At 52.2% G+C, this 25,695-nt stretch overlaps 1 protein-coding gene and 1 pseudogene across 4 annotated transcripts in view; one reads left to right on the top strand and one right to left on the bottom strand.

Annotated features, from left to right (window-relative positions):
* Positions 1-1,814: 1,814 nt before the first annotated feature.
* Positions 1,815-2,231, bottom strand: LOC307193517 (transcription and mRNA export factor ENY2-like; annotated as a pseudogene). Its single transcript has one exon. The product of its transcript is annotated as a transcription and mRNA export factor ENY2-like (transcript).
* A 5,451-nt stretch (positions 2,232-7,682) lies between these two features.
* The window catches only part of SSBP3 (single stranded DNA binding protein 3), a 163,378-nt gene continuing 145,365 nt past the window's right edge, over positions 7,683-25,695 (top strand). For 2 of the 3 annotated variants that reach the window (XM_079921445.1, XM_079921444.1), the window contains exons 1-4: positions 7,683-7,829; positions 8,852-8,924; positions 9,147-9,208; positions 11,772-11,856. In XM_079921445.1, the coding sequence (XP_079777571.1) occupies positions 7,774-7,829; positions 8,852-8,924; positions 9,147-9,208; positions 11,772-11,856 (276 nt within the window). In that variant the 5' untranslated portion in view covers positions 7,683-7,773. Of the gene's footprint in view, positions 7,830-8,851; positions 8,925-9,146; positions 9,209-10,669; positions 10,723-11,771; positions 11,857-25,695 lie in introns of those variants that run through there. The other variant, XM_079921447.1, reaches the window with a different exon arrangement.

The following is a 25,695-nucleotide window of genomic DNA, read 5'->3' as shown; positions in this document are numbered from 1 at the left end:
TTTCAGGAGCATCGGGACTGCGGATGCTCCGAGGTCCGCACTGTTTGCACCACGCCAGTCTTCTTCCGGACAGGTTATGCCCAGATCACCTTAGCTACCCTTCCAGGCCTGAATCTAAATTCCAGATGTTGATGACTCTCCCAACTACATCTCCGGGGCAGGCTGCTCTCCGGGACTCCAGGCTCATTACCTACCTGTCTCCTGGATGTCTCCATCTGGACATCCAATGGGCTTTTCAAACTCATCACATCCCAGACTGCGCTCTTCATACTCCCCCACCCACAGACCTGCTCCCCCACCTGGACTCCCTGACTGGACGCCCCGTCACCCACGCCAGAAGCATAGGAGTCATTTTCGGCTCCCTCACATCCTGTCAGCTACCGAGCCCAGGAGATTCCCATCCATCAGCTTCTCTCCACCTCGCTGGCCTAGCACCCCTCACTGAAGCTGCCGCTGGGTCCCTCACTGCATTCCGCGCTTGGCTCTTCCACAATGGCCCCCTGAGGGCTCTTTCTGAAGCAGAAATAGGTCACCCCCTGGTTAAAGCCCCTGCCGGCAGGACAAAGACCAAACTTCTTAGCATGACACCCAAGGCCCTGAATGGTCCAGCGTCAGCTGAATGAATTAATGAATGTCGTCCCTTCTGTCTGAAACACATCCTCCACCTGCCTCCCACTGCCTAACTCCCACTCAAACTTGGCCCCCTCCAGCTTTCTCTGACCACCTCCCACTTCATCCCTCCCACACACATACACACACTGGGCTAGTTTAAATGCCTCCCACCATTTTTTTTTTTTTTTTGCCTGCGCTGTGTCTTCACTGCTGCTCTGCTGCTCGCAGTCTTTCTCTATGGGGAGCGGGGACTACTCTTCGTTGCGGTGCGCAGGCTTCTCATTGCAGTGGCTTCTTGTTGCCGAGCACGGGCTCTAGGTGCGCAGGCTTCAGTAGCCGTGGTGCGTGGGCTCAGTAGTTGTGGCGTGCGGGCTTTGCTGCTCCGTAGCGGGTGGGATCTTCCCCGACTAGGGATTGAACCCATGTCACTGCAGGCAGATTCTTAGCCACTGCGCCACCAGGGAAGCCCAAGTGAATTATTTTATTCAACATTTAAGACATTTTTATTGAGAACCTGTTCTAAAAGTGGGGATAAAACTCCCATGCATGCAAAACAAAAACAAAACTCCCATGCACAGTGCTTAAATTCTAATGAGGGAAATAGTAAGAAAAAAATAAACAAACATATGTCAGGTGGTAATGGTTGCTATGGAGAAAAATAGAACAGGATAAGGAGTGGGGACAGGAGCCATTCCACAGAGGTGCTTTAGGGAGGGTTCCAGTGATGTTTGATCAAGGACCTAGAGGCAGTAAAGGAATGAGGGAAGCCTTGATCTGGGGCAAAGTGTCCCAGGAAAAGGGAATAGCAGGGGCAAAGGTATGGCAGGTGAGTGAAAACAGAGACATGCTGGTCCAAGGCAGGGTGGAGGAGGCAGAGAGGAACCCTGTCACGGGACTGGACAGAGTTTTACTTTCAGAAATAAAACCACAAAACAACACAATCTCATTCAATCTTTTTTTTTAATTAATTAATTTATTTTTGGCTGCGTTGGGTCTTCGCTGCTGCGCGTGGACTTTCTCTAGTTGCAGAGAGCAGGGGCTACTTTTCGTTGCGGTGCGTGGGCTTCTCATTGCGGTGGCTTCTCTCATTGAGGAGCATGGGCTCTAGGCGCACGGGCTTCAGTAGGTGTGGCTCACAGGCTCAGTAGTTGTGGCTCGCGGGCTCTAGAGCTCAGGCTCAGTAGTTGTGGCGCACGGGCTTAGTTGTTCTGCATCATGTGGGATCTTCCCAGACCAGGGCTCGAACCCGTGTCCCCTGCATTGGCAGGCAGATTCTCAACCACTGCGCCACCAGGGAAGCCCTCTAATTCAATCTTAAAGGCTGGCATGCTGAGCAAGGGATGTTCTTATTCTTTGTAGGAGCTCCTTCTTTACACTGTCAGGTACCAGGGCTCTGCCTTTTGGTGTGATTTCAGCCACCAAGTCATCAACAGTAACGTGTTCTAGTCCTTTTTCTTTCATTACCTCTTTACAGTGTGCCTTCTACAGATCCTTCCAGCCACATTCAATTAATTCAGCTCTAGCAATTTTTTGACGTGTTCTCTTTCTCCAGTTTCTATCCACTTTTGGTTAATCGCTGCTATCATCTACTCATCTTTGTTCATTTTACTAACCACCATCACCGCGGGCGAGGGCTGTCCCTTCCCAGTGACAAAATGACCCTTGTCCTGATGACCGTTACCTACCACACTCTTCAGCTGCCTGGACCTAGACCCTCCATGGAGACTTCTCCTTGAGTTCATGAGAATGAACTCCAGGCTGGGGCACTCTGGACAGGAGGTGAGGGAGGTGTAGCAGGAACCAGGGAAGGGGCAGAGCGTCAGCGTCCTCGCCCTAGCCATCCCTGGCACGAACTTGCTTTGTATGTTTTTGTACTTCCCAGTCAGTGTCCCTGGCTCAGGGCTCAGCACATAGTAGGTACTTTCTAGACAGAACTAAACCCAACCAAGAAATTGCCTAAAACCCATTTTGCTACAAGGTGGCTCAGGACATCGGAAGGCATCATCAGAAGATGTAAAAACACATTTGATTCTAAACTTAAATCCTCTTCCTTCTTCCTGAGAACCTCTCTGTTTGCTGGCTCTGCTATGCTATAACATCAGGAGTAATCATCTTTTTCGAGTTACAAAATGTTACCCCAATTACTACCTCCTCAGAGCCTCCACACAACCTTCACAGTAGTGACTCTCCATTGTCCAGAGGTGTCAGAACCGTGGGCTCGGCCAACACTTACGGACAGCCCAGCAAAGGATTCCCCGTCAGTTCCCTTATTTAACATCCTCATTTCACAGACAGACTCAGAGACAGAATATCATCTGCCCAAGGTCCAGCAGCGAGGCCCTGAGCCAGGCTGAAGCCAAGTCTCCAGGCCCTGGATTTTGCACTCCTCCCATGGAAGCCCCCAATGCCCTTGAGGAAACTTCTGCTGAAACTGGGGCTGACCAGCCTGGGCCTGAGCCTCCCTGGGCAGAGTTACCCAAGGTATTGACCCGAGGTGCCTCCTCAAAATCCCAGGACCCAGCGGGCAGGAAGGGGATGGGCTGCGTGCTCAGCATCCATTCGAACGTCCCTGGGCGTGGTGTGGAGGACAGTGGGGCAGCCCCCAGACTCCCAGCAGCTGTGGGGAACACAGAAACAGAGCTGCAAACCAGGGAGAGGAAAAGGGATCCTCTGGCATCCTTGGCAAGCACAACCTCCTGGGTTGAGCCCATGGACCTGAAGCCTCATTCCTTTAAGTGCCACCTTCTGGAGGCCTGGCCCCCACCAACCTGATCCCAGAGCCCAGGATTTCTGCCCCCCAGTTTCTGGCACCTGAGTGAAGGAGTGGTCATCTTAGCCTAAACTTGTAATTCACCTCTCCTTCCCCTCTTCCACCCCACCTGCCTGTCCCTCCACATTCTGGTCACTCAGGTACTCACTTGTTCTGTTCCTTTCACCACTGTTGCTGTGCACTGGAGGTCCACAGGTGAATGATGATCATTCCCTGACCCGGAGGAGAGGTGCTCACATTCCCTTGGGGGAAATGCACACAGGACCACACCCATGCACAGAGGCCAACAGCAATAGGTCATGGTCAGGGAGAGGCAGAGGGGCCACCAGGGGATTCCTAGCCCAGACCAGGAGCCCAGAGATGGCTTCCTGGGAAGGCTTTCCCAGGCTGGATTTTAGAATATTAGAACTCTGTCACAGGAAGAGCCTTTAGGGCAGAGGATTTCACACCAGTGTAAGCAACATGGCGTAAGGATTTCTGCCTAGATTATTACCCAGTGCCTAGAACAGTGCTTGGTACATAGTAGATGCTCAATAAACATGTCCTAAAAGAAAAAAAAGGAAGGGAAGGAAAGAGGGAAGAAGGGAGGGAGGGAGGAATAGAGAGAGAGAGGGAGAGGAAGAAAGAATGAGTATAGGGTGGATGTGTAAAATAGCTTGGTGTATTCTGGGAACTGAAAGTACAGTAGTTGCAAGCTGCTATAGTTTAGGCTGTGGGGCTGAGCTGGGGGTGTGGCCTTATCTAATCTTATTGTTGTTGGTGTGCATTTCCTATTTCCTTACCTGTCCCAGAGCTACTTTGGGGATGAGCTCACTTTTTCCTTTCTTGTTCCCCGTAGCCTCTGGTGCGTACATGGAGTGCTAACTGCACACAGGTACTGAACCTGTGCTGGGTGCTGGAGACACACAGATGACTCAGAGTTAGTTCCTGCCCTCCCAGCCCCCCAACCACCTCTGGCTGGGGAGACAGACAGTAAACAAATGGCCACAACAATGGGCAGAATGAATGGAGAGCTATTCTGGAGGTTCAAGCAAAATGAGACCAAGCAGAGGGTTAGAGGGATGGGTTTTACTCCAGGAGTGAAAAGCCGGGAGGATTTTATGGAGGAGGCATTGGAGGGGATGCAAGCCTTAAAGAATGAGCAAAGAAGGGGGCTGGGGTGGGAGGCACTCCGGGCCAGAAGATGTGGGGGTGGGGTGGGGAAGGTGGGGATTGGGGGATCCAGTGGGGAAAGATAGCCTGGGGGAATGGGTGGGGGACTTGGGGTAAGTGAAGAGAGAGTGATTGCGCCCAAATTTCCCAGGTTTGCCCGCCTATCATGTTAGTCCCTTGGCTTCTCCAGAGAAAGTGCCCTGCTGGGGTAGGGTGCTTGCTTCTGATCTGACCGCATTTTGGATCACTGTGCTAGCAACTGCACACCTAGCTGGGGCTGCTCAGTGGTCCTACTTCCTGGGAACCCATCAGCTCCCCTCTGTCCAGCAGGCTGGGAGGTTATGGCACCCTCCCTTCTCGCTCTGCCTGGGCCCTCCCACTATCTCTTTTAGGTCCACCATGAACCTACCAACATTCTGGGTCAAGCCCCAGCAAAGGGAAGACCACAAGGACAGAGAGCCTGGCACAGGTTCCCCAAATGCATGCCACACCTGCTTGGAAAGGAGGTGCTTGTCCTGTTTTCAGGGTGGGGTGTGGGGAAAGAAAACTATAGAAAGGAAATCTTAGCATCATAGAACATCAGACTCTCAAGAGATATTAAAGATCCCCCTTCCCATTTGACAGATGAGGAAAATGACGCACAAACAGATATACCTGTGTTGCAGCCCTAACTCTGACACAGCATGGCCAACTTGGTAGAGCTGTGATGCAGTAGGGCCAGAGAAGGGCAGTGTTTTCCTTGAGCTGGGACCTAACCCACACTCATGACACTCATAATTTGTGGGCCTTGCAGACCCAAGATGAGTCAGGCTTCTTGTGAGTCAGGCTGTTGACAAGCCATTCCTGGCCATTCCTAGCCCATCAAAAATAGAAGTCCAGGGGAAGGGTATGAGCAGGCCAATTTAATTAGTGTGGGCTCTAAGGTACCTTAAGTTAGCCCTATTAAATTAAAACGCCTGGGGGAAAAAAATAACTGTAATTATTTCCTTCTCTCCCCTATCGTTGTATTTCAACTCCCTCCCAACCTCCATGCTTCTCTCATTCACAAAACAACCTTTAAACTGGGAGCTAGCACAGACAACCAGAGACTAGGGTTCAGTTTTCCTTTTTCTGCCCCCTTCCCCTTCCAGCGCTAGGTCCCAACAGAGAACACAGCGCGTCCAGAAGCGGTGGTAGGGCCTGGCTATATTCTAATTTAGGGAGGCTGCTACACTGAGCAGAACATTATTCCAAAAATGCACCCAGAGTCTCCTTCCTGAACCAATGCAGATCCGTTTGCTGCGGGGCATTTCTTTTTAAAGCCCCTTTTTCTCTCTTCGACAAATCAAAATAAGCAAACTTTAATGGTAGTGAATTATACTTGATTTTGTTGAATCTAGTTCTGAGTTTTCCTACTTGAAACGTGTTTCCCCAGGACACTGACCTATCCTTTAATTGTTTGGTGCGAGGCATGTTAGGGGGAGGGGCGTTACTTGTTTATTGGAACAGCGCTGTTAAAAAAAAAAAAAAAATCAACCTAGGCTAACAGTTTCAAGGCTCCCCTAAAGATGTATCCAAACAGGCAGCCAATCAGCGCTTACACAGCTTTTTCTGCTTGACTCTTTTAAAGAGACAGTGCCGACAGTGTTTTATCACATTTAAAGAGAACCGCGCTCTAAAAACAGTCTGAAAATGGGGGAGTCTTCCCGTTTGGTTGGTTTCTCGTCTTAAAGAGTCTCTAATGAGGTACACTCAGTGTGTCCTCGGGTTCTCGCCGTGGGCAGAAAGGAGTCAGCAGCAAATAGCTGGGTCACTCTGCCAGCCCCCCCCTCAATTTCCCATTGTACACCTGGGTCACTGACAATGGAAGCTTCCCCTCCCCCCACGCCTGACTCTCGTCCCCCGCTCCCCAATTTAGCTCCGTTTATTTGAAGTTCGCAGATTTCTGTGGCGCGCATTCCGCGTAGCGGGGCGCCCAGGTGACGCCCCCCTACCCCGGAATGGCACCATCTCTCGTGGAGAAGCCGAGGGGCTAACTTGCTAGGGCGGGCAGACCTTGGAAATTTGGGAGCAATCACTCTCCGTTCTCTTAGCCAAAGTCCTCAGTCCCTTCCCCCAGGCTCCCCAAAGCAGTCCAAGGGCCATTTTCGCGCGACTCCACTTTGGGGTTTTCCAAAGTATTTTAATGATCTAGTAAAGGCGCAGCCTCGCGGCTCGGCGCCGGATCGAGCCGCCCAGTTCTCAGCGTGGAGCCCCGGGCCCGGCGCTCCGAAGCCAGACTGGGCGAGAGGGAGGACCGGGGGCGGGGCGGCCAAGGGGTGGACGGGTGGGAGTCTGGGGAGGGGGCCGAGGTCGGAGCCCAAGGGGAGGGCAGGCGAGGGGGAGGGGGAGATAAGGGCTGGGCCGGCGCAGGGCTGAGGCTGGGGGAGGTGAGGGGCAGATAAGGGAAAGGGACGTGGCGGGGGGAGCCGACGGTGCTCCGCTCGGGGGTCCGCGCCCCCTCCCCTCAGACTACGCCGCAGCGCCACCCCCCCACTCCCCAGCGGTCCAAGCCGCGGAGAGCGCCCGTCGGACCCTCTTCTCGCGGGGGCCGGGGGACTAGATCTTCCCTGTCCCGATTCGTGTCCCCTCCCCACATCTAGAGAAAACGGAGGCTCGCGCCCCCGGCCCCCCCCACCCCGTTGGCCCGCAGGAGCAGGAATAGCGGCTCCTCGGTGGCGGCCGCAGCGGGGACTGCCGCGGTCGGGCGCTGACAGGGCGTCCCTCCCGGGCCGCCCCGGCCCCTCCCCCGCGCGCCTATTGGCCAAGGCGCATATCAATCACGGGACGTTGACGCCCGCCTTGCTCCCTCGCCCGGGTAGCCACGTTCGGTTGAGCTCCAAGTAGACCAGCGGCAGCGGCGGCGGCGGTGCCGGAGGCGCTGAGGGAGGCGCAGGCGGAGCCGGGCGGGCGCGCGAGCGAGCCAGTGGGCAGCCGGGCCGGCGGGAGAGCGGCGGCGGCGGCGGCACCGGCACCCCAGGCCGAGCCGGCGCGGGAGGAGTTCCAGGGCGATGGGGCCGCGGCCGGGGCTGACGCTTTGACAGCTGGAAAGAGCGCGGAGCCAGCGCCTGGGGGGGAGGGAGGGGAGCGCGGCGAGGAGAGCGCGAGCGAGTGAGCGAGCGAACGCCGGGGAGGGGGCCGGGAGCGAGGGGGCAGCTCGGGAGCAGCCGGAGCGGTAGCGGCGGCGGCGGCGAGGCTCGGCGCCCTCTTCTCTGCAAACCATGTTTGCCAAAGGCAAAGGCTCGGCGGTGCCCTCGGACGGGCAGGCTCGGGAAAAGTAAGCCCTATTTTCCAAGTGGCGGCCGCGCCGCTGCCGGGCTGCGGGCGGGTGGTGGGAGGCAGGTGGGCGGGCGGGGGCTGCTGAGCCCCGGGCCCCGGCGCCGCCTGCTTGGCCCCTTCCCGAGGCCGCGGCGGGCGGCGTGGGAGAGCCCATTGTTGGGAGCCGGCGGAGGTTGGGGTCTGGGGGCGCCGCCGGGGGAGGGGGCACTTGGTGGCCTTGGGGCGTGCCGGGCGCGGGGGCCCGCGGTGAGGGATGGACGAGGTCCCGCGAGCGAGCCTGGGCGCTCGCTCCAGCCGGGGCGCTCGCCGCGCTGACGGCACTTTGCCCACCGGGCGCGGGCAGGGGGCGCGTGGCTTCTGCAGCCCCGAAGGCTCCTTTTGTCCGCCCGCGGCGTGAGGAGTGCGTGCCGGGGGCTTTGTTCGGCCGAGAGCGCTCTCCCTTCCCTGCCCTTGGCCTCGCCGCCGGCCCCGCGCCCTCCGGGGCGCCGAGCTGGGCAGGGACGGCGGCGCCGGCTTGGCCCTAGGCTTGGGGGACAGTTGTTTTGGGGGGAGGTGGTGAGGGCGGCGCTTTACTGCCCTCTCCAGAGCTCGCGGAGCACTCCAGAGTCCAGGACTGAGTCTCCCCGGACTCTCAAACGTGGGGAGAGGGTGGGTCGGTGGCAAGGAGTGGATCGGGAAAAGGAGCGAGGCTCGGGGGATTGGGTTGCTTGCGAGTTTGAGAGACCTAGGTGGGTTTGGTCCCGACGCTACTTGGAAGTTCAAGTTCGGGGGCTGCTCTCCAGCCCTCGCGGCTTGAAGTAAACGCGTTTCCTCATACCCACCCCCTAACTGCTCGTACCCGTGGCCCCAGGCAGGACCGAGCTAGCTGCTCACCTCTGGTTGGGGCCACAATGGCACAGCACGGACAGGGTTGGAGGACAGGCTTGGAGGCCAACTGGCAAGGTCCAGGAGCGAGCGCCCGGTGTGGTCTGACGCTTTCTCTCTCTCTCTCTCTCTCTGTGCCTGCTACCCACTTTCCAGGTTAGCTTTATACGTCTACGAATATTTACTGCACGTAGGAGCACAGAAATCTGCACAGACCTTCTTGTCGGAGGTGAGTGGAACTCCCCCCATCATCCAGTTTCTTGACACCCCTCCTCCTCACTCTTCTTAAAGCCTTTGTTTTCTGGAGCAGCCACTGTGGCCACCATTTTGAATTTTTATCACCTTTTGGCATTTATTGTTAGTTGGTCTTCACAGCCTTTTGGCTCTGGGAAGCCCCTAGCCCACCCCTTCTCTCTGCTCCTCTAAGCTGTCTCTGCTCTCTCCTTTCTAGATTCGATGGGAAAAAAACATCACGTTGGGAGAACCGCCTGGGTTTTTGCACTCGTGGTGGTGGTAAGTTTGTGTGATAGTTTTGTGTGTGTGTGTTTGTTTTGTTCTGAGCCCCCGGCTTCAAGTGAACAAAGATGGGAGATCTGAGCGGGTCCCTCCATGCCTTAGTCCCCAGCGTTGCATAGAGCAGGGTGCCGTGGGGCCCTCAGGACTGGCAAATGAGGAGAAGGGCAGACGAGGTTGGTGCCTAAGTTTTTGCCTCCTCTTTGCCCACTGTTGAGAACCCTACTAATCGTGCCTGATGTTTGCATGGAAACTGTACTTTTACATCTCACTCTGAGGCGCTGGGCATGGGCTTGAAAAAAAAACCTGCATGGGTTTTTGTCAATTCTGCACGTTGCTTTAATTAGAGGGAGTGGGGGTGGGGTGGGTGGAGGGGCACCAGGTCTGTTTTACAACTGGCCTACCCCTTCCTTTTTCTTCTGTGAGCTCAAAACCTTGAGAGAGAAATCCATGGGGACCTTTTCCAGGCACCCTGAGAAAGAGCAAGAAGGGACTGCCACTTCCTTTAAAGATACTGATTCAGACCTACTGGACCTCCCCCCTCCCCCCACTGCTCTAAGTATCCCTAAAACCACCAAGTTTCGTTTTACTGAGAATCTGGCAGAGGGCCTGTAGTTGGTAGATGGGGGCTCTCTCTTGTCTGTGACCCTCTCCCAGGCCCCTGGGCCCTGTTCGGGTGGGACCACCGCCGGTGTGCTCCCGGTTTGCAGCCCGCAGGAGGGAGGCTTAGGGTCAACGGGAAGGAGTTGCTGTGAGTGTAAGTCTTGGGTGTTTTGTGGGACCGATTGGTGGAGTCTTTGACATTCTTTTCAAAAGGAAAAGAGAGCGGAGTGGCTTTTGATATTTTGGTGAAGTTCAGGAAAACGGAGTGCCCTGTCTTGGGATCTTAGCGCGTTTACCTGACCGCCAGCTCACTGGGGTAACTATTTCAAGTGCCTTTGAAATGCATGGGGATGAAGTGTCTGTTCTAACTTGCACAGAGAAAATGAGGTTTTAATTGCTTTTGCCAACCTCGGAACTGCGGAGTTGGAGGCATTCGGTGTGGTGTAAGGATTCTGTCTGTAGGAGTGGGTGGTAGGTTTTCTGGGGTGGCTTTTGGAGAGGAGTGTGGGGCTGGAGCTGGCGGGTCTGTCCACCGTGGATTTTGCAGAAATTTAGACTTTTGAGTAAAAGTTACTCAGAAGGGACTGGAGAGTTTGTAGTGTTAGAAATCTTCAGTGTGTGGAGGAAGTTAGTCGGATGTGTGCAGCCTCAGAGCACAGAAAGAAATGTTCTCGAGCCTCCCTCTGCAGTCAGCAGAAGTCCCCGATTATCCTGTTCTATTCTTAATCCCCCGCAACTTCTCCAGCCTTATCTCAGCTCCGGGAACTAAGAGTGCGTCGTGCTGGGCGCAGGCAGTGGTGGCTCTGTGATTTGACACCGACCGTGGCTTTTGGGGTGGCAGGAAGTGGTGGAGCTGATCTGAAGAGGGCCAGGCTGCGTTCTTCACGCACCTGGAGTGAGGTGCTTGTCAGGTGACTGGCAGGGCTGGCTGTTTCTGATGGTGACAGGAGCACTGGTCTGGTAGTCAGACTTCCGCTCTGGTGCACGTTTTACCCTTCAAGCGGGTTCCTATCCCTGGGCCTTGGGCTCCTGACCTGGAGAGGGTTTTTAAGGCCCCTTTTTGGTAGCAGTAGCTACCCTGTGTTTGTATAGGGTTTTACTGGTTGACAGAGGATTTGTATGTCTGTTTTCACATAATGCAAAGTGTTGGGGTGACCATACAAGAATCATGGAGGGGGGTTAGGCAGGGAAATCCGCCCCCCTCCTTTTGCTGGACAGGTGGTTGTCTGAGGAGGGCTCTCTTTTCAACGTGAAAGAACGAGATACTTGGTTATCCATAACATAACCTTTGGTTAATTGATATATGTTTTTTGGTGGGCAGGGGGGGAATGGTTTCTGTATGAGAACACCTTGGGGGAGGGCCTGGTTGAGAGTCGGGTGGGCTGGCAGGAGATGGGGATGTGGGCTCTGGGATGAAGAACCTGTAGATTCCCTTTATTGCCAGAGTCACCCAGTTTGCTGTGCATATGAGTCATAGTCCTGACTTTGACAATTTAACCTTTTTATGAAGTGCAGCCATTTTGGGTGGAGGTGGGGGGTGGTTACCGGAGCACCGAAGAGACAGGCATGGCTTCTCATCCAGATTCCTGTCTCCCATGTGGGCATCAGTGGGTGGGTTACCCTAACCTGCTGGAGCTTCAGTTGCCCCATGTATAACGTGGGGATAAAATCACCTACCTTACAGTGCTGTGGTAGTTACAAGCAGTGTCATGGGCGTGAGGCATCCAGCACATAGTAGGTGTCTGGTGGATGAGAGCTATTACTCTTACTACAAATGACAGGCTGTCAGAAGAGGTTGGGTCCATTTTGTTGTTAGGCTGAGTATGCCCAGTGAAGGCTGGGAAGGTGGGATTGAGCCTTGGGGAGACGTGGTGCTGTTAGCACCGTGCATTGTACACTTGCTGTTGGGCACACAAGTAATAATTAGTAACCTGATCTTATTTTATTTTTCAACTTGCAGCGTATTTTGGGACCTTTACTGTGCAGCTCCTGAAAGGCGAGACACTTGTGAACATTCAAGTGAAGCAAAAGCCTTTCATGATTACGTGAGTAACAAATTTTTAATCCTGGCGATAATTGCAGGGTTGGATAACTTGAACTTCTTTAGTACCAAAAGCAAATACACAGCCAACTGGCAGTGGTCTTTGTTTTCTCCTTGCCTTTCTTTTTGTCCTGCCCACCTCCCTGCTGCCCTCGCCCCGTACTCTCCTCCGGCAGCGGTCTGACTTGGTGAATGGTATTTCATAATGTTATAATCATGCAGAAGAGTGTAGATACCTATCTGGAGAGTTAAATGGTGTTATGCGGGGCTCAACCATGTGGGGTTTATGTTCTGATTGGGCAGTCACCTGGGAGGATGGTGGGGCTGAGCCTCTTCGGTGCTGGTTTATGAAGAAGTTGACCACAACCAAGAAAAATGAAAAGTAAATATGAAACTTGTGTTTTGGAGTAGAAGGTGTGTTTGAGTGAGAATTTGGTGAAATAGATTCTTAGGTTACTTTCCAGGGAGGGATCTTCCAAATTATGTTTTTGGAGGGAGGTGCGTGTGTCTGTTTATGGGGGGGGGCTTGTGTTGTCCATTAAGACAATGTGTACTTTGAGGTCCTTGGCTGGTCCATAAACCTGTGTTGAAAATGTTCTTGTGAAGATAGTTTCATCACATTGTAGTGCTTTCTACTCTATCACTCATTCTCCTTGGATGAGTTTCTTAAGATTGTAAGAGAGGTGTCTGTCACATGTCCATATCCCACCAAGGTCCCCTTAAAAAAAAAAAATTGGACTACAGTTGGGGTGGAGTCGGACTTATGATCAGATGAAACAGGTTAGGATCTTCTGCGGGGGGATGGAAGGGGAAGTGTCCGAAGATCTTCCCAGCCTCCTTTGCTTCCTGTTGGTCTTGTAGAAGGTTAAGTGTGTGTGTGTGCCTGTATGTGTGCACATACATGTGCACTTAAGAGGTCATTTATTGGATTTTGCACTTCTGCATGAGGTGGGAAGAAATGGTCCCAAAGCTCTAGGGCATGGAAGTTGGTTTTTTGAATGTCATCAGAGCCCACCCACTTGGCCGGGCCATCTGCATCCCCTGCATGCAGTTTGAAACTGGCCTGGGAGACCAGAACCTATTTGGTTGAGTTTCACAAGTGGTCAGATCCCATGCCACAAGTATCTTTCTGGTGAAAATTTCTCCTTGTAATATGAGGACTTAAGAGACTCCCCTGGGGGCTCCCTGGTTTTGAGAACATTCAGTGCGATGAAATTTTGCTATGACTGTAAGGTTAATACCCTTGGAGTGGAATGCTGAGGAAATTGACCAGTTCTTGTGCCCTCTCCAGGGTTGAAAAAGAGAAGCTGCTGAATGGTACTTATAGCCTGGTGAACTTTTAGTAGTACAAGGTGAGAGGGCTGGTTCACTTGTGATGTGGTTCTTCTGGGAAAATCGGTGGTGATGATCACAGGGTTTCCTGGGGTAGAGGCTAAGAGTTACGTTAGCCATATAAAAATAGTTGGGGAATTTGACTTTTCTACCTAGTAAAAAATCGTGTGTGTGTCTGTGTGTGTGTTTTAACCTGTGGATGGCCAATTCCTGTGTGGCCTGTATCTGACAGCTATGCGAAATGGTTTCATTTTAGAGTGGGGCGGGGGACGTACCTATTTCCAGTTACTCTCTTGATATAGGATGTCTGTGCTATCTTTCGGAGAAGTTAATAATTTTTAACTAAGTTTGGCTCTCTAGTACATAATGTGAGACTCTCTTTGGCAATTTGTGGTTTGGTCTGCCATCTTGGAACAGTACGGTGGTAGTGAAAGTTTACATGGGTTTTCTTTCAGTAATTTGCTGAGGAAGGGCAGCAGAATTGTGTAGAGATTGCTGAGGTTGATGTAGACATTTAGAAGAAGCTACCAAGAGCTGAAATCACAGTGCCTGAGGCCTAGGATTCACAGATCTTGGGATCAAAACCCTTTCTCCTGGATTGGGATCCACTTGGTGTCCTGTGGCCTGAGAGTCAGGTCATGTGAAAGGAGGGATGGAGTGATGAATGGGGATGGGTAGGGAACGTCTCTATTGTGAAGGAGTTAAGGGGGGGTGGGTATTGAGTTGCAGGGGTAAAGGAGAAGCAATGGGAAAATGAAAAAATATTTAAGAAAATGAAGAAAAGGAACCCTCTTTTTCTCTTTGTCCTCCTCAAATTTTCGTGTGTTCTCTCCATTCTCATGGCTACTATCTTGTTCACCCTCATCTTTCTTGCTAGAGTTATTGCTGAAGCCTCTTTGGATTCCCTTCCTTTTGTCTGGGGTGAATGCCTCTCTTATCCGTCACATCCTGTCCACTTTTCAGCTTCTTTGTGGAGGACTTTGGTGATAGTTTGCTGTACACTCTGATCACTCCTTCATCTCAGTGGCTATACAAACCACCTGTACAAACCTTTGTTGGTGGCTTTCCATGTGCTGGGCACTCTAGGTTCAGGCTCTCATTTCAAGCTGCCAGTGGCCCTGGGAGAGAAGACATGTTGCTAACTCCATTTTGCAGATGAAGAAACTGAGACACAGAGAGGTTATCATAGTTGTAAGAATTAGGATCCAAACTCAGGTCATAACTGACTCCAGAATCTGTGTTCCTAACACTGCCGAGACTTGGCCGCACAGGTCCGTGGCAAATGTCACCCGTTTGCACCTATTCCTGCTAACTTCTCAGTCAGGTTTGTCTTTCTAACCACAGCTTATTCATTTTTTCCATGCCAGAGACCATTCATCTAAGAGCTATTCATTTCTGTAGCTCCCACAATACCTTGCACATAGTAGGTACGCATGCTAAATGAATGAAGGTATTACGGAACTATGGGCAAGAAAAAATACTCATTTTTGGGCATTTTGGTAATTTGGATAGCCAGTAGAATATTGGAAGATGTTCTTTTAGTGACTCGTTTTTGCTGGGTCATCTTGAGCCAGGTGATTTTAATGTGGGTTGACTAGTTACCTTAAATCCTTTTTAGAAGATAAAGTGGAGTGTAAATAAGAGCATGCGGTAACTGGCCTGTTTTCAATCAAGGAGATTCAAAGATTCTCATGGTTTGTCTGTGCAGCTCAGATATACCCGCCAGGGCCTCAGTGGGTAGTGAGTAGTGAGTGTGTGTGGGGCATGGGTGAGGAGGGACTCCTGTGGGGCTGGGAAGGTCCTCATTCGGGAAGATCCTGGTCTCAGCTCTCCTAGAGAAATGAATTTGTGTCCCTGGCCAGTGGTCTCTCCTTCCTGGTGGTGGGTCAGTTCAAGCCAGGCTACAGGGCCGGGAATGAACCAGGTGACTCAGCGGTGGGAGAGGGGGTTTAAATTTTCTCTGAATTGGTGAGTTTTTATTTGAGTCACAGTCTATTTTCCTCCACACACCTGGAAACTTCAGTTTGCTTGGCTCATTGTGTGTAAGCCGGAGCACCCTGATGTTGACCACACGTAATGAAGAGCGATGCAGGGTTTGGTACCCAGAATGTACTTTTCTGAGAAATTGGTTTACCTGAAGTCAGAAGAGCCCAGAGGCCATGGGAGGAGCTCGCAGGGACCCTGCCTGTGGTTTCCTTGCTGTTGCCCAGAGGCCATGGGAAGAGGCTCGCAGGGACCCTGCCTGTGGTTTCCTTGCTGTTCCCCTCCGACCAGGGCAGAGGTTCTCTGGTAAAGCCCTTGGGTCCCCTTGGGCTCTCTTAGATGCCGATGTCTGTCTGGTCCTGGCCTTTTGTGGAGTGGACAGTCCCTCCTACTAGCTCAGTGCCTCTGAGTTGAAGGTGCTGGAGAGCAGTGACCCTCACATTGCTGTACTTTTCAAAACGCTTTTTCAGTACATGGTTGTGGTTTGGCTTCACAGCTGTCTGTTGGTCAGGTTTTATTATTTAATCTCACTCCCATTTTACAGATGAAGAAACTGAGGCCTAGAGTTTAGATGGCTTGTCTGAGGGCATGTAGCCAGGAGGTGGCAGAGCTGGGACTAGACCCCACTCTTCCAAATTCCACCTCTGAGCTTTTGACAACCTTCATTTGATACAGAATTCCTGCAAAACAGAGGGAAGATATTATCATTTGACCCAAAGTGTGCCCATGTATAGTCACTGAAGAAATAAATTTAGCAGAGAATTAAACTGAAGCCCCTGAGAGGTGAATTGCAGAGTCATTGGCAGAGGTGGGACCTGGCCTCTGAGAAGGGAGTTTGTTATGGTGCGATGGCTCTTTTGGCAGGGAAAATGTGATATAAAGCTATGGCCTTACCTTCCAGAAAACGCATGTATCCCCACTGGGGAGACTTTGTACATGATTTCAGGAGGTTCATGGCTGCTGTCCCCTCTGTGATCCCCAGTGAAGAATGTGGGGTGCCAAGTGGATGTGGAGTCCCTGACCTTGGCGAGTCGTGGGCCTCAGTTTCCCTGCTCTGAAGACCTGCGGTCCCTTTCAGGTCAGCCTCAGTGGGGCTGGCTCTCTTACCCCTGTGCTCCCCCAGCAGGACTCAGCTGACCCCCCTCCACTCCCAGCTGTGAGCCTGTGTCTTCAGGCGGGTTGGTTAAAGTCGGAAAGCGCCCCAGAGTCCTGGGCGTGGACGGGAGCTGAGGTATTTGTGGCTCTGTGGCAGGGGTCCAGCGTCCTTGGTGGGTTTGAAATAGCAAAGTGATATTTGAGAGGACTCTCCTTGGATGTGCCGAGCTAAGGTTCCTGCCAGGCGGGGAGCGTCCCCGCCTGCCAGAACCCTTTGGGGGCAGGGGTGTGAGAGGGTGGCAGCGTGGGCAGGAGCCGGAGAAGGCTGCAGCTGGGCTCTGAGGAGCTGGGGGTGTGCTCTCCCCCGCGATAAGCCGCTCTAGCTATCTGCCCAGAGGTCCTGGCAAGTTCACGGCGTTGCCTTTGGCTCTGACCCTTGGCACCCTTGTGTGGCGGATTATAAAAACAAAACATACACACGGTTGTTTCCCCCCAGCCCCCCATTGGAGCTCAGACTGTGTGTCGTGGCCTTTCTTCGGGCTCCCACCCTGTTTGCTGCAGCTCCTCTTAACCCCCGAGGCTGCCAGCCTCCTCTATCGGTAGCTAATTAAACACTAAATGAGTAACTGGAATTGCTTTTTGCCAGAACCCGGGCAGTGTGGCCATCTTAATGGGTTTCAAGTGGCTGCAAGACCCCAAATTGCAAATCCTTGCCCTTTATTTCAAGGCGGGAGGTGGGGCGGGGGGAGCAGGGGGGACCCAAACAAAGTTTTTGGCAGTGGTCACTTCATTTGAACTCCAAGACCAGCCGTGCGCTCCAGTCTGTGCATAATGCCATCTTTGTTAGCTAAGCCTTTGCAGACTTGGACCAAGAGTTAGCTGTGTGCCATTCACCGCTCTGAGGGAGCCGGGAGACACCCAGCTCGATTTTCCAAGGCAAGCTGCTTCTGTAGTGGGGACCTCGGGCCAGAGCCTCCTCGCCCCTTCTCTTGACCTTCCCGCCTCTGTGGGTGAGTGTGTGTGTGTGAGCTTAAGAGGGAGCGGTGGAGGGGAGGTGTGTGTGCTTGAGGGCCTGTCAGCCAAGATAACAGAAATGTTACACTAGCTGTAGCCTTTATAATAGTGTCTGGGGTTTAGAGTATTTAGAAAAATTAATCTTTTTTAGCTTGGTAATAATTCTGACCACGGCACAAGTGCATTAGACGATTCACATAAACTTCTTTAATACATGTTGCTGGGAGCTTACAGCAAATAGACAATAATGATTGTTTGTTTTTGATTCGCCAGGGTAATGGGGTTTTTTGTAGACTGGGCAAGATGAGTTTTAGGAATGTTTCTCTCTCATGTTATGCTTTTTTCTCCCCCTTGGACCCTGAATCCTCTGGATTTTGAAGGGTTTGGGTTCTGACTGGTGGCTGGGATGCACACCTGAGTTCCAATTCCTGCTCTGTCATTTCCTGGCAGGGTGGACTTTCGGAGCCTTGGTTTCGCCATCTGTAAAATGGGGAAATGGTGAATCCTTTATGGGTTTGTTGTGAGGGTTAAGTAGGATTATATATGTAAAATGGTTGTCTCTCTGTGGCCAGTGCTTGGTGAGTTTGTTTCCTTTCATTTTTTTTTTTTTTTTTTTTGCGGTACACGGGCCTCTCACTGTCGTGGCCTCTCCCGTTGTGGAGCACAGGCTCCGGACGCGTAGGCTCAGCGGCCATGGCTCATGGGCCCAGCCGCTCCGCGGCATGTGGGATCCTCCCGGACTGGGGCACGAACCCGTGTCCCCTGCATCGGCAGGCGGACTCTCAACCACTGTGCCACCAGGGAAGCCATTCTTTCTTTTTATATCCCCAAAGTTTCCCCCAGAACCTTTTAATATGATGGAGATAACAGCATGTTTTTCTGGAAGAGCAAGTTGACCCTAGGGAACTGGATACATTAATTTCCCAATGATGCCCTCCGGTGCCTGGGCTCCTCCGATGTGTCATTGAGTCCTCCCCCAAATACCAGTGTCTTGTCTCCCCACCCCCCAGACCCCTGCCAGGGCCAGAGCAGGCGGTCCTGGCATAGGCTGGCACTGATAAATGCTCCCCTGAGACGTCTGTGCCCCTTATCTGTGTCGGACAGAGTGGTCCTGTCCCACTCCCGTGTGTGGCTGCCGCGTTGCTGAATGGGAAGAGCATGCAGCTTGGCACGTGCAGAAACCTAGATGCAGATTTCGGCTTCACACCCCTTGTCAGCTGCGGGGGGCCGCCACTTTTCAAGGTCTGTTCTCTTGACTGTAAGTTTGGCACAAGGGTCATACTTGCTCAGCCCACTGTGGGGGTAACAGTGAGAAAGGCGTGGAAAACTGTCCAGGGAAGGTTACCTGTGCGGGACAGTGCTGTGTCAATATTTGCAGGGATGACCAGCCTCGAAAGCCCCGCAGTTGGGGTCTTGTCTTTGTCCTCTTTTTTTTTTTTTTGTGGTACGCGGGCTTCTCACTGTTGTGGCTTCTCCCGTTACGGAGCACAGGCTTCGGACGCGCAGGCTCAGCGGCCATGGCTCACGGGCTAAGTTGCTCCGCGGCATGTGGGATCCTCCCGGACCAGGGAACGAACCCGTGTCCCTTGCTTCGGCAGGTGGACTCTCAATCACTGTGCCACCAGGGAAGCCCTCTTTGTCCTCTTTGGTACATACGTTGCCCTGGCCGGCCTCGGGCCTCACTTCACCTTTGAATTGAGTGAGGAGTCCCTAAAAGGACCCTTAAGGAGAAGGTGAGGAAGGGATGTGTCAGCCATTGCAGGTCCACGGGAAGCTGGTTCTGGGTGCCCGAGGCCTTGGTCAGCTGGCCCCCAGACCAGGAGCAGAAGACACTGCCAAGTTTTGAGGTGTTGATTCAGTCCAATTACCGAGTGCCCGCTCTGCTCCATGTCCAGTGGAGGAGACAGATGCTGCCCAGGATGCGCTTGTGTGCTTAAAAAACCTTCTCTTTGGAGAGCCCAGGATGCAGAACATCACGACTGGTCATGGGAGTAGGTAAACAGCCCCATTCCCGTGTGGTGGCCGGGAAGGGTATTTAATGTAGTATGTGTAGGTAGCAGGGTTGCAGGTGGTAGAATGGGAGGTCACGTCTTACAAGGAGGTACCCTGAGGCCCAGAGGGGAAAGATGCCCCACCTGAAGTCATCAGTAGGACTCAAACCTATAAACCGTATCAGATTCCATAACTCTTTCCTTTGCCCTATGCCATCTTGCTGCACTTACAAGCTGTGTGAACTTGGGGACCTTAATTAACCTCTCTGTGCTTCAGTTTCCTCAGGTGGAAAATGGGGTTAATAAAGTATACCTGCCTCATGAGGTTGTTACAAGGATTAAATGAGTTTATGTACGCACACACACACATTAAACACGCACACACACGCGCACACACACACAATACATATTGTGTCTGGTACAGCGTAAGTGCCGTAAACGTGTGCTTTTTTTTTTTTTTTTTGGCGATGCCACGCGGCTTGCAGGATCTCGGTTCCCTGACAAGGGATTGAACCTGGGTCATGGCAGTGAGAGCACCGAATCCTAGCCAGTAGACCACCAGGGAACCCCCTGTGCTCTCATTCTTATTATCTCATTTCAGGCCTGGTATGAGTCCTGGCTTTCTGATGGCCGAAAGGGGGGGCAGCAGCAGAATGATGCTGGTGTGAGAGGTGTGCTCCTGGGATACGTGACCCACCTGTTGGTTGATTAGCACTCTGGACCCCTGGGTTTGAATCCACCTTCTTCAAGCAACCGCGAGTGACTGGGGGTGGGGTTCATACATGCAGCCTCTAAACCAGCCCCGCTGCTCGTGAGGATGAAGTGCCGACGCGTGGACGCTCCTGGCCAGCGCTGGCCTGTGGTGTTCAGTCAGTGTCCGTTCCCTACTCTTGTAGCCGTTTCCCTTGCTCTGGGAATCTGGAACTTCCCCAGGCCCCTCTGACCCGTCCCTGGTGTTTCTCCTTGGTACTTAAGATGGGTTTTTTGCTCCAGCCCTGCTGTAGAGCACATGCCAACCTGGAATGTGGCTGCCTCTACCAGGCCTGCCAGGACCACCCCTAGGGGAACACCCGCCTTTTCTTCTGTCTCCCCCCCGGGAGCTCTGTGACTTTTATTCATTTGCTATTTGCTGCCTGGAAGTAGAGTGATGGGGGTCAAGGTTGTATCTCTTCCTCTCCCTCTTCTAGACCGAAAGCTCCTGAGGGCAGGAGCTCTTATCTCCACCCCCTTTCTGCTGCCCCTGCTCCTGGGGCCTGTTGCAGAGTTTTGAGTAAATCCTGAGGGTGGTGAGCTAGGCTCTGGGCCTTGAGAAGTGAGAAGGGTTTGATCCCTGCCCAGGGATCAAGTATGTTAAATATGCATTTTAATGGAGATGGACAAGTGGTGAATGGTAACTGTGAGTCATGACCCGTTAGTGCTTTGTGAGATCAACTTAGTGGGTCACGAACTGGCAATTACAAAAAAAAAGAAACTCTGGGGCTTCCCTGGCGGTCCAGCGGTTAAGACTCCACACTTCCACTGCAGGGGGCACGGGTTCGATCCCTGGTCAGAGAATTAAGATCCTGCATGCCGAGCAGAGCAGCGCAACCAAAAAAATCAAATCAAAAAAAGAAACTCTGTATCGCAAAGAGTAAACATAAGCATTGTTTCGGGAAACTTCTGTTTTCAGCAATTTATGGGTGCCTATAAATAAACACGTGCCCTGGGTTTTCAATGTAAAATTTGCCTTGTTGCGGGTCTCAGTCTAAACTTTTTTTTTTTTTTTGGTGGTACGCGGGCCTCTCACTGTTGTGGTCTCTCTCGTTGCGGAGCACAGGCTTCGGACGTGGAGGTTCAGCGGCCACAGCTCCCGGGCCTAGCCGCTCCGCCACATGTGGGATCCTCCCGGACCGGGGCACGAACCCGCGCCCCCTGCATCGACAGGCGGACTCCCAACCACTGCGCCACCAGGGAAGCCCTCAGTCTAAACTTTGAAAGCTGCTTACCCAGAAAAGGCTGAAGTTGAATCTTGGGTCTTATAGGCTTGTGTGACTTTGGCCAAGTGGCAAGCGATTGCTGACCTCAGTTTCCTGATGGGTAATAAGGAGGGCGTCATTCCCACCTCTGAGGGTTCTTGGGAGACTTGATTCCCTGCCTTGCTTCCAGGTGGTGCCTGGTGGTTCCTGGGGACCTTTGCCTTTCGTTTTTGCTGCCATATTCTTAGTTCATGGAGCCTGTGAGAGGTGCCCAGCAGATGCTTGCTGAGTGCTGAACAAGCAGTGGCTCCCACTTGAAGTCCGTCGGTTGTTTCTGCTGGGTGGCAGCTCCCTCTGCCTGTCTGCAGTTGAGGTGGAGGCGGGGGCGTGGGTAGTGGTGGTGGTCTCCAGCCCCTTGTGGTGGTGGTTGTCTGAACATCTGCAGGGCTCAGACTCTGGTCGCGGCAGGAATCTTGAGAACAGGTCTCAGGGCATCCTGTCTGACCCAGGTTGGCCCAGCTTTCAAAATTCCCTGTCCCCTCCTGGTGACAGCTGTTTGCACAGCTCCGAGGCAGGCTTTGTGTCCCTCGCTCTTTGTGTGTTTGGGTGAAGCGCCTGACATTTCACTTCTGTTTTATAGTCCTCTGACCTTAAGAAGCACAGCTGCTCCCTGGGGCCCCCGTCTGAGGCTTTCCTCTGATCCTTCTCTCCCAGTCACAAAAGGCTGTTTGAGAGAACAGGCTCTAGGGTGGCAGCCCTCCCCACTGCCCGGGATGCTGGCTGCAGCTTTGCGAGTTCTTGGGATGGACAGAGTGTGGCTTTGCACACTGGCCCAGGATAGCAGTCTGCTGGTGGGCAGTTATTCCTGTGAGCCTGCTGCATGCATGGCCCTGTGCTGGTTGGTGATGGGACTAAGGCAGTGTCGCGGACAGCACAGAGGATTTGGACTTGGATAACCGGGGTTCAGGTTCTGATTCTTCCAGGTGGCCTTGGGTAAGTCATTTGGCCTCTCTGAGGCTTGGTTTATCTGTGATAACAAATGATGTGAAACAAGGCTTGGTTTTGTTTTTTTTTTTTGCCTCTCAAGATTTTCTTTGAAGCCAGGTGAGAGCATATAAGAATGGTTTGTAAACTGTGGTCTATTTCAAATGTGAACAAATCGTCAAATCATAGAACGTATATCAAGAAAGAGCCTCTCAATTTACAGAGGGGGAAACTGAAGCTTGGGGTAGAGTGGTAGCAAATCTGTGACTGGATGGGCCCCTGATCCCTGTGGCAGCCACTGACTTTAGAAAACCTGCACCTGGGAGGTTGGCACCTGGGTCTGCCTCTGTGCCATTCGGTAGGAGTTTGCAGCTTTTTTTGGGAGATGTCGTGGGCTTCCCATGGCTTTGGCCATGCGGCCAGTGCTGAGGGGGCAGACGGCCCAGTGGGCAGGCCTGGTGCCGGGCGTGTGCACGCAGCCGCTCTGTTCTGCTGTCTTTTAGAAGGCTTCCAGGAGAAAATGTTATCCTCTCTCTGGAGGCCCTTCCTCTTGGCAGTGCCCACTGGTGTTACACGAGCGGTTCTGGCCACAGCTCTGGGCGCAGGTTTCCCTGCAGGTCTCCGGGCTGCGGAGCCACTTCAAAAGGGGATTTTACAGCATGACAGGGAATTTCAGCCACCGTGTTATCTCCGAATTGGCCAATTGATGGTTTCAGCAGAGCATTTCAGCATCGGGGAAGCCAATACAATTTGAGTTAGTCGTGATGGCTGCCACTTTAAATACCACACTGACTTTCCGTCAGCGGGCTAACGCGCAGCACAGGGCTTCGCAGAAAACCTGATCACTGGAGTGCTTCAGTCGATTCTGACCCCAAGCTACGGAAAATGAACTTAAATCTAGTGGGCTGTCGCCACATACTTTCTTCAGCATTACTTTGCTAGCAGCATCTTTGTCAAAGGGAACTGGAATGGAAGAGAGCAGGTACAGATCACCGTGTTTGCCTGTGGCCTCACCCGATTTGAGCAAAAATCTTCCGGGGGAGTGAGCCGCTGGGAGTCGGGGTGGTGGTTTCCTGGTGAGGGATGAGTTACTAAACTACAGCGTCGTGGTTTAATAATGATGACTCTCTAGTGAAGGAAACTGGTGTTTATTGAGCACTTACTATGTGCCAAGTTTTTATTTTTTTTTAAAGTGTTCTTATTCTCACCCTATTCAGGCTGGGTAGGGGACAGGACATTCCTCCCATTTCATGAAGGAAGAACTGATAACAACAAACAATAATTGAGTGCTAACTGTATGTCAGGCACCTTTCTAAGTGCTTTGGGTTTTATCTCATGTTGTCCTCAAAGCAGCCCCGTGGATCAAGTTCTGTTTTTTGGGTTTTTTTCCTTTTAATTATTATTATTATTGTTTTTGGCCGTGTTGCGTGGCATGAGGGATTTTAGTTCCGCGACCAGGGATCGAACCTGTGTCCCCTGCAGTGGAAGCACGGAGTCCTAACCCCTGGACCGCCAGGGAAGTCCCTAAGTTCTGTTTTTTTGTCCTATTTTGTAGAAGAGGGAATTGAGGCAATAGAGGGATTCAGGAATGTTGAAGGTGTACTTAAACTAAAGTGCTCTGTACTGCTCTACCATGCTGTTTCCCTAAGAGTTAATACCAGATTTGGCATCTTTGCTGCTTAAGTAGTTGGTGACCCACTGCCCAGCCCTGGTGGGTCTAGGTGGCAGGACTAGGTGGGAGCGGTCCCAAGGGGGCAGATGACCCGAAGCCCTGTCTGTGGGTCGTGTGGTTCCTTATCAGCGCTGTGCTTCCCAGAGGCAGAGGGGCTGGGCTGGTTTTCAGTGACCTCACCCAGGAAGGAGATATTTTGCTTCAGGCTCATCATATACCTTAAGGAAGAGTTTCCCCATCTCTTCACTTTTAAGCCTCCCTTTTATTAATCCCCTACCACCCTGTGTGGACTCCATGCTTGAAAATATTTCATTTACAAATAGATTATATACATCGTGACCATTAATTTTACTGAAGACATAGGAAAAACAAGAGCTATATAGTTGCTGATTAGAGCATTTCATCAGCTCAGAAAAAATTGGGAATTTGGGATTTATTTCAGCTGAGGTAGACCCGATTTTGGTGTTGAATTAAAAAAAAATATCAGCCCGACTCCAGAGTCCGTGAAGTTTTTGAGAGACCTGGCTGGAGTCCTCAGGCTGGGAACCTCTGACTTAACGTCTGTGCTTCCCCCACCTACCTAGCAGTGTAGGTGGCTCCTTCTAGCTGTGTTCTAGAATGGCCAGAGTTGGGCTCTGGTGGAAGAAAGGCCCTCACGTTCTCCCCTGAGAGTCAGGAGGGTCAGAGGTCAGAGTTTGCTCTTAGGTCATCTACCAAAGTTCAGGCAGGGCTTCCCTGTGAGGGAACATGTGGGTTGGAAAATGGACACCACAGGTGTAAGCTCCTGGGTGGAGAGCTCCCACCTCTGGAGGATGCTCCAGAGCCCCCACCCCTACACTCAAGTACCATGTTCCCTGCTGTTCTGAGCTGGCAGCCAGTGGAGGAGATGGATGACTGGACTGTGAGTCCAGAAATCGTTCTTCTCAACCAAGCTCCCCCACTTATTAGCTGTAACCTTTGAGTGGCCATTGTCTTCTTTCTGGGCCTCAGTTTCCCCATTTGTAGCATGGGGACAGGGAGGGATACAGAAGCGATTTCTGATGTAGCAGTGACCAGCCTTTATTGCACACTTACCCTGGGCTAGGCGCCGTGCATGGGCATGCCGTCTAGTCCTGTAACTCTACAAGGCAGGGGCTGTTTTTATCCCACTCCTTTGATGAGTAAACTTGAGGCTCCAAGATGAAGTCATTAGCCTTGGTTATGAAGTCATTAAATAACGGAGCACAATTTGAACCCAGGGCCCCATTCCTAGTCTTTGAGCCACACCGTTATTTTAATAAACTTTAGGATGACTTTGAGAGATGAGGAACCTTGGGGAAAAAAAATGTTCTTAGAAAGAATTGAATCATTTCTGTAGAAACCCGTAAACATGTGTCTTAAAAAAAAAAAAAAAGATGTTAGTGACAGTTTGCTTCCCAGTGAGATGAATGCAGATAAACCTATTTTGACTGTTAACTTATTTTGTTGCTTAAAAGCCAGTGACATGTAGCGTTGAATTTATTTTTCTTCACAGCGTTTAAGTGTTTGCCCCTTCTTGAGTGACGTGTGTGAATCTGGGAATTGCCTGTACTTTGGGGATTGAAGCCGCTGCTCGCACTTCAGGATTTTGCCTTAAGAGGGGCGACTCGGGGGAGGATTTGTGCGGGCGCAGGGTGGAGCTGAGAAGTGGCTTCCCAGCCACGCGCTTACCTGAGTTTCAGGGTGCCGTTGGAGCCAGAGCTCACTCCGAAGTTGGGGTCACGGTGGAGAGCTGATCGCAGGAGTCTCTGTGACTAGAAGCCTAAATATTTATTCTGTTCTGTCCCTAATGAAAACAA

The sequence above is a fragment of the Stenella coeruleoalba genome (genome assembly GCF_951394435.1).
Source record: "Stenella coeruleoalba genome assembly, chromosome: 1".
Taxonomy (NCBI): domain Eukaryota; kingdom Metazoa; phylum Chordata; class Mammalia; order Artiodactyla; family Delphinidae; genus Stenella; species Stenella coeruleoalba.
Note: the sequence above shows the minus strand (reverse complement) of the source record. Positions and strands in the feature narration are given on the sequence as shown.